The sequence below is a fragment of the Bufo bufo genome, chromosome 11 (assembly GCF_905171765.1).
Source record: "Bufo bufo chromosome 11, aBufBuf1.1, whole genome shotgun sequence".
Taxonomy (NCBI): Eukaryota; Metazoa; Chordata; class Amphibia; order Anura; family Bufonidae; genus Bufo; species Bufo bufo.
In genome coordinates this window covers 96,949,607-96,958,248 of record NC_053399.1, presented here as the reverse complement: position 1 = coordinate 96,958,248, position 8,642 = coordinate 96,949,607, and the positions used below count along the sequence as shown (strand labels likewise).

Sequence of the window (8,642 nt, the reverse complement as noted above, 5' to 3'; positions counted from 1 at the left end):
ATTTATAGATGATCCATCATGGAGGCAGCAGTAATTAAATTATAGCATCTACAGCATAGTTGGTCGTGTGGAGGTTTCTTTGCAGCCTGATGCCGGGCTGTCGGCTCTCGCGCTGCTCTTGCTGGCTCAGCAGATAGTATCAGACATGATAGGACTAGATCTACTGGAAACTCAATGTTTATCAATGTAATCTCCCATTTCCTCCCGTCTATCACTGCCTGACCTCACCCTGTATAATAGCACACTATCTCACATGTTACAATTACAAAATATGGAAGAGGAAGTCTGGTTCAGGACATAATCGTGGAGACTCCGGGCAGCAAATCTCTGTTTATGTTGTTTTCAGGAGAACTTTAGTAGAAGACCAAAATCAAAACCCCAGACCCTCCTCCATAATCCTGTCCCTATGCTTTCTGGTTCCTCACGAGAAATAAGAAACGATAGCTCAGCCAGTTGTCGTCCGAGGCGGATCATATGGCCAGTGATTGGCGGAGTGGTCCTTTTTCCTGTGTTTTGAGAGGAACCAAGAAGTAGGGACTGAAGACCCAGGAAACATCATAATGGTAGTATTAGGGAGTATCACATCCTCTAGTTTTTATACTATTTTGATTATTTTTAAAGAAAAAAACTACCATCTGTACAACCCTTTTTTGCGCGGTGTGCCTCCAAGCAATGGAGTCGTTTCTCCAGAACATCTCACAGATGACGATTGGATTGAGATCTGGGAATTTGGAGACAAGCCATCACCTTGATCTCTTTGGTTCTCGTTCCTGAACAGTTGTTTCAGTGTGGGTGAGGCATTATCCTGCTGAAAGAGACCACTGCACATCAACAAGATAGCTAATGCTTTAAAATGGCAACCAAAACCTGAAAGACGTGGAAGAAAGCAAAAATCTACCATTCGAATGGATAGAATAGCTAAAATGGCGAGGACTCAGCCAACAATCAGCTCCAGGAAGATGAAAGAAGGTGTAAAGTTCCCTGTGAGTCCTGTCACAATGAGAAGACGCCGATGTGAAGCCGAGCGATCTGCAAGAAGCCCCCGCAAAGTTGTTGAAAAAAAGACATGTGCTGAAGAGCTTACAATCTGCCAAAGAGCACATTGACCGCCTGAAGAGACATTCTGTGGACTGATGAAAGTAAGATTGTTCTTTTTGGGTCTAGTGGCCGGAGACAGTTTGTCAGACGACCCCCAAACACTGAATTCAAGCCCCAGTAGACAGTGAAGACAGTAAAGCATGGTGGGCAAGCATCATGATACGGGGATGTGTCTTAGACTACGGTGTTGGGCCTATTTATCGCAGACCAGGGATCACGGATCAGTCTGAATCCATCAGAAGACTGGACGAGGTCATGCTCCTTATGCCGAAGAGGAAATGCCCTTGGAGTGGGTGTTCCAACAAGACAACGACCCCAAACACACCAGTAAACGGGCAACGGCTTGGTTCCAGACCAACAAGACTGACGTCATGGAGCGGCCGGCCCAATCCCCGGATCTTAATCCAATAGAAAACTTGTGGGTGACATCAAAAATGCAGTTTCGGAGGCAAAACCAAGAAAGAGAGAAGAACTGTGGAATGTGGTCCAATCATCCGGGGCTGGAATACCTGGTCACAGGGGCAGAAGGTGGTGACTCCGAGCAACACAGACGTCCAGCAGGTCTCAGAGACAGCGGGTATACAACTGAGTATTAGTGACGGGATTCAGAGGAAAGAAAATCTTCATTTCTCAGTTTATATAGTGAATGTTTGAGTTTGTAAAGAAGAAGACAAACACTGCTATTTTTTTGAACAGTCTAATATTCACTTTTCTTTTTTTTTTAGAGGAACAACACAAATTTGATATTTTTCTTCATGTTTAGATTTGGAATAGAATGTGTAGTGTTCCCAATGCATTTGTGTGGATGGAAATAGAAGCTATTAGAAGGATGTTGAGCTTTATTCACTTTTTTAAACACACTGCTATTATTTTGAACAGTCAAATACCTTATGTGTCACCCCCACTTTCTCATAGATTGTAAGCTCTTGCGAGCAGGGCCCTTGCTCCTAGTGTTTCCGTTGTATATTAGCCAGTAACTTTGTGATGTCTTTTGTTTTGTACATGAACCCTCTGATTGTAAAGCCCTGCGGATTATTATTATTCCTTTAATTTATTAAGGAACCATCCTAAATATGGCTTTTTACGTACAAGTTCCACATGAGCAAGACATGGCACTGAAGTGACGTGCACCTATATGACATTGGTGGCATATTCTAGCCCGGTGGGTATAGGGCTAATATCAGTGCACTCGACACACATCCTGTCGCTGATTTCGGCAGGACCCTTCTATATCTTATTTACATCTACACATCACAATTCGGTGAGAGAGCGAGAGTTGAGACATCAGCAACATTTCCAGAGAACTCTCGTGAGCTGCAATGTATGTAGTGCCCCCTGCAGGTAAAATAAGGCGTGACAGTCTATAGACAAACCACAGACAAGAGACGTCAGACAAATCTGTATATTGTTTGTCAGCTACAGCTAACACGCCATTAACACGTGACACAATCCTGAACAGTCTGGGGCTCTCCGCTCCTTAGTGGACAGCGGTGAGATGGGCATCAGCTTTCCGTGCCACCATTGAGCAGTACTTGTCAGGGAGGCCGGCCATTCTGAAAGAGAACAAGGAGAAGATAAACGAGCAGTCTGAAGTTCTGAGCTACATCTGTGTCTGGGAAAGCAGGGTGACTGACAATATGGCTGCCACCACAGCATCCACATGGTATGTCCTCTACTTCCCCAGACTCCAGAAATGTAAACTGGCCATGATAAAGCAAAGATGAGTCCCAACTCCTATGAGGGTTAGAACTGTCAGAATGTCTTTGATGACTACCGCATGGTCATCAGCAGTTGTGCTATGGCGTTGTCTCTCACACTCACCGCAGCTCTTCTAACTTCTTCTGCTTCAGTTCATCCAGACGTGCCCTACGCTGCCGCGCCTCTTCGTCCAACCTCTTCCCCTCCTCGAAGTGATCAATACGCTCTAGGACTTGCTTCTGCTCATTCTCCCGCACCTGGCGCCTCAGCTCTCCTGCGTGCTTCACCAGCTGACTGGCCTTTTCCTCCTGCTCGTTGTGCTCTCTCTTCATCAGCTCCCGTTGGACCCTGGGGTGGGAGGTTCAGGAGAATTCAATCGAGGAGCTGCGCTGAAATATCATTAACCAGTATCAATCGTTCTCCATACCGTAAGACCCTGTCAAATTCCGCCCGGTCCCGCTGGGCCTGCACGGCCAAAAAGTGCTCCTTCTGAGCCACCTGCTCCAGGCGAGTCTTCTTCAAGGTGGTATTCATCTCTGCTTGCTTCAACGCTTCTTCCTTCTCTTTCTGACGCCACGCTCTCTCCATGGCTTCTTGGTTTCTCTTGGCCCGGAGAGCATCCTGGAACACAAGACATATCAGACTACGCAGAACATTGCTTCTTTCATTATCTGTAAGAAGGAGCTGTGTAACCGGAGTGCCAGGGCCTCTTCAAATCGCTGGGAGTTGTCTTATTTTAATGTCTTAAACTACAAAAAATACATATGCCCCCCATGTTCTCCAGTGCCGTTGTCTGCGCTGAGGGTCCGGTACTCCCGCCACTGTCAATGACAAGACCTCTGTGGTCAACCATAGCTGGCTATTTGTCTATTATTGGCCAACCCACTAACAATCTAACGTGTCTGGCTTGGCGGAGCGCACTGTGGACGTCTATGGATGGGTCAGGAGTAGGGTTGCACCGGGTATCGAATTATCGATACTTTTGTACCCGGATTAATTCGATACTGGGATTTGCTATTTACCGATACTAGGCTGCACTACTGAGCAGCCTAGTATCAGAGAACATGGCGCGCGCTGAGAACAGCGCGCGCCATGTTCTCCTCAGCAGCACAGGGGAGAAGGAGAGAGTCCCTCCATCCCCACTGTGCTGCCACTGCCACCAATGAGGAGAGAGAGGGGAGGGGCTGTGGCCAGTGCGCCACCAATAAAGATAACTAAGGGGACTTTCAAACTTTTACGGTATTGAGTTCTGTCCTAGGGGCTCAATACCGGAAAAAAATGATCAGTTTTATCCTAATGCATTCTGAATGGAAAGCAATCTGTTCAGTGTGTCTTCAGTTCAGTCACTGAACGGTTTTTGGACGGAGAAAATACCACAGCATGGTGCGGAACACTTGCCAGAATGCCCGATCAGCATTATTTTCCATTGAAATGCATTAAGTGTTCTGGAAAAACGGATCCGGTTTTGCGGTCTGCACATGCGCAGACCTTTAAAAATGTGAAAAAGATAAATACTGGATCCGTTTTTTCCGGATGAAAACTGGAGAGACGGATCCGGTATTGCAATGCATTTGTCAGATGGATCTGCATCCGGATCCGTCTGCAAATGGTATACGTTTGCATACAGATTGCCGGAATCCAACAACGCAAGTGTGAAAGTACCCTAACCCATTAATTCAAATATAGGCTGCGGGTGCTGGCGGCAGAATCACATAGCCGGCACCTGGCCTCTATGACCGGGCGCTGCGATCCGCGGCAGATAGCCCCTGTCATAGAGGTCGGCTATGCGATTCTGCCGCCGGCACCCGCAGCCTGTATTTGTATTAAAGGTTACTTGTCTTCATTGGTGGCGCAGTGCGCCCCCCCCCCCCCAGTATTATAATCATTGGTGGCAGTTCCGATCAGGACCCCAGCAGTGTATTCGCCGGGCTCTGATCGGTTACCATGGCAGCCAGGACGCTACTGAAGCCCTCCATGGTCAGCTCCCTGCTGCTGTGTGCACAAAGCCCAGGGCAGCAGGGAGAGTGTAAGACCCTACTCACTGTAATAGATCTCTATCAGGGGGAATAAGACAAGGGTTCTAGCCCTAAGGGGGCGAATAGTTGTTAAATAAAAAGTAAAAAAAAATAAAAAAGAGACACCAAAATATTATGTTTAAATCACCGCCTTTCCCAATTTTAAATATAAAATTTATAAACAGTAAAACAATAAACATATTACAAATCAAAACCGCACAATTCCCCATTTTTAGTCACGTTGTCCACCAAAAAATAGGATAGGACTGTTCTATTATGGGCCGGACATTCCATAAAATGCGGAATGCACGCGGCTTTTTAGCGTTGTGTTTTTTTGCATGGTATCGAATGGTACAGAGTATCGCAATACTGTTTACGGTATCGAAATAGAATCTAAATGTTGGTATCGTGACAACCCTAGTCCGGACTCGTAGCGGTTAGCTCGGGTTTATGGGTCCCATAGGTGCCACGTGATCCACCAAGGACAGGTTGGTGAAGAGATGGCAGCATCTCACGACCAGATCTGCTATAAATGTGTCTTATTAATTATGGCGGGTACCTGCTCTGCGCGGTGATCCCGGGCTCTTTCCTGCAGCGCTCTGAGGCGAGCGACTTCCTTTTCTTTCTCCTTCTTAATTTTTTCCTGCTCGGCCTCGTACTCGGCCTCCCGAGCCTGTGTAAGTAATGAAGACACGCTGATGACCTTTCCACGGCTGGGCTGATCTCACTGAGAAGAAGTACCCCCGTCATCCCCATTACCAGCTTCTGCTTGGTGTATTCCAGCACGCGCAGGTCTGCCAGCCGCTCCTGCTCCTTCCGCTCTATCTTCTTCCGCTCGTTCTCAGCGTTGATGCGTTTGATCTCTTCCTGGATTTCCAGCTGTTCTTGCTTTTTCTTTTCCATGTCCTGGTGGTAACCAAAAGAAAAAAAAAAAACGCCAAAACGGAGATGAGAAACAGGCTGTGACCCGCCTATGGACTGACTGTCGATTTCTCCTCCAATCCTTACCAAACTTTTACTTTCGGAGGTTAAATAGATTGACAACCAACAATGGACACCATTGCATCTCCCATTGCAGTTGTCATCCAGCTTTCCCTGCTTCCTCCCCATGTAAAGCCCAGCCCTGGCGTGTGCCGCATGGCCCAGCCATGATTCCACACCACAGCCCCCACCTGTCCCTGTCTCACCTTGTAATCTTCCATCTGAAGCTCCTCCAGAAACTGAAGTATCTGCTGAGCCTCTTGATCCTTCTGCTCCTCGTCCAGGATCCTCGACTGCTCGTTTTCCTCCATCTGTTTTATGATGTGGAGTTTTCCTCTGAAGACAGAAAGTCACAGTTTAGCGAAAGTGAAGTCGCTGAGAGACTTTCAGGACTAGTCCACTAGGGCGAGGAGCTTCACTTTTCTGAGGGACATCATGTCTTACCATAGCTGCATACTGACGTGTGCGTTATGGGAGATGTCCACTGCTTTCAATACTAGACACCTCTCCCACAATGCACCACAGAGATCACTCTGAACCAGGATAGGCTTATGATGAGATGAGTGGTCTTAGTGTCTCAACTAGAAACCAGCAGCATTTTGAATGAAGCTCTGGATGTGCGTGGAGGATACCTAATTTTTTCCAGTTTCCGCTGCTCCTCCATCTCCTCCTGCATCTTGATGGCTTGCTGCCGTTCCACCTCCATCATCTGGTCCAACCTCTTCTCCTCAGTCAACAGCTCCTTGGAGATCACATCTTTCTCTAGGATTTGGGCGTCACGGATGGCGTGGCATTTGGTGCTCAATATCATCTGTTGGTGGCAAAAGCGGGAGACAGGAAAATGTAAAAACCGGGTAATGGTGAATGGCAGGACATCACATGAGGTCCTGAAACCTCCAGTGATAACACCCCCAGGTAGGGTATGCTGGGATCGATTCTCACGCGGCCTGGTGGTCATTGGCAGTATAAAGTCCTCTTTTTTTGGGGGTGGTTAAGCCACAACCCCCCCTTCCCCACAGACATCCAGTGTCTGAACCCACCTCGTTCAGTTTCTTGATTTCATCCTCCTGCTCCATGCGCATGGTGTTGGCCCTCTGGAGGAGGTACTGCGCCCTCCGCTGGGCCTCCTCCTCCAGGTCGCTCAGCTTCTCGTTTTTCTGACGAAGCATCTCCTTCTGTTTCATGAAGTTCTTACGCTCATTAGCCGCTTCCTGCGGGACAGACAATGGGCGACCCCCGTCAGTGTGAGCGCTGCCCCCCCATAGTCATACATGTCTCCAGAATATGGGTCTTACAATGGCCGCCTCTTTCTCGTCTTTCACAGCCTGCAGCGCCTTCTCCCGTTCCTCCTTGGTCAGGACCCGCGCTCTCTTCTTGATGCGAGTGAAATCCTGGTAGGACATGATTAGGGACAGGCCAGAGGGGTCCTCGGAGGGCACGCTGCCAATAAGTAAGACTATGGATGAGCACCTGCATCAGCCTCTTCAGTCCGGCATCGCCAGTCGTCTGCCCACACACTACATTTACCGGCTGGACCTGCACTTACATAAGGTCTCGGATCAGGTCGCTGGTGATGATCCGGATGGTCTCGGGCTTGCGACCCCGCGTAGGCGCAGGACACAGCGTTACGCCGCCCACTTTCGGCTTTCTGTACAATCGGAGCATCATTTTTCGGCTGTTGCTTTTTAGGAAAGAAATCATGAACATTACACGGATTTCCTTGAGATTTTATAAGAATGTGATCAATATATAGCGTCCCAAGGCTACACTTAAAGGGCATCTCCATGACTCCACCAAATCCAGAGGCAGTTACCCCCAGACTTGGATTCATTTATAAAGCTATATATAATATGACAGGAGATCTCCCATATGCTTGGTCGGTTACCTAGCAACTAGCGCTTCAGACATCGGGTGACTACCCCAGAGAGCCCAGCTGTGGTGGAGACAAACATAGAATAATGGTGGAAATGACCGAGACTACAGCACCTCCGGACCCCCAGACTGACAACAGGGGGTCCATCTGCCAACGCTCCAGTACCGACCTTCACTCCAAACAGACTCTCGTCCACCTCTGAGCTCCGGGCCCTGGTGCGGTATTTCCAGGCCTTGGATCGCTGGGAGCCGTTAGAGCCAGAGCTGATCGACCCCACCACACTGTCCGGCTGCAGAAGACAACATGTGTGAGAAGTGGGGGGAGAGAGGCCGAGAGGGGCACAGACTGTCACCTGTGTGTCCCCATCATGGCTGCTAATAACTGTATATCTGTCTGTCTATCAATCATCTATCACATATCTATCTGTCTGTCTTCTATCTATTTATCTATCTATCTCCTATCTCTCTCTCATATCTATCTAGCCATCTCCTCTCTCTCTTATCTCTCTCACTCAGTATATTTTATGTAAGCGCTCTCTCTCTCCTCTCACCATGTTTGTGCTCGCCGGCTCCCGTCTACTTCGCTTGATGTTGACCGGTTGTCAAGGGAACGGCTTCTTCCGGGGCTAGAAGCGGTCACCATGGACAGCAGGCCAGCCTCCGGAAGTGACGTCAATGGGCGCCTGCGCGGGATAGTTGGGCTCGGGGTTTGGCTGTCTGAGGTGAGGAGGATGTGACGGTTATCCGTGTGCTCCGCCCTCTGGGAGGCCCCGCCCCCACACACCCTGTGTACACCGTCTGTTCACACGCTGCGGGTTTTGCGGCAGAGATTCTCACGTATAAGCCCTGGGCATGCTCAGAACGCATCTGGGTGCCCCCGCTTATAATGGGGCGCTTACTAATAATGGCGTCATCAACGTGTGAAAGCGCATGCGTCCTAAAAGGGGGCTGTCTACCTTTTAGAAAGAAACTGAACAA

General features: G+C 48.6%; 1 protein-coding gene across 1 annotated transcript; it reads right to left on the bottom strand.

Annotated features, from left to right (window-relative positions):
* Window positions 1-2,486: 2,486 nt before the first annotated feature.
* CFAP45 (cilia and flagella associated protein 45) lies at window positions 2,487-8,363 on the bottom strand. Its single transcript, XM_040411436.1, is given in 13 exon segments — window positions 2,487-2,651; window positions 2,920-3,144; window positions 3,224-3,417; window positions 5,371-5,484; window positions 5,571-5,717; window positions 5,999-6,128; window positions 6,425-6,603; window positions 6,833-7,003; window positions 7,088-7,232; window positions 7,339-7,406; window positions 7,408-7,473; window positions 7,835-7,954; window positions 8,216-8,363. Coding segments are annotated over 13 exon segments (1,638 nt in total). The 5' UTR covers window positions 8,219-8,363; the 3' UTR covers window positions 2,487-2,575.
* Window positions 8,364-8,642: the final 279 nt, after the last annotated feature.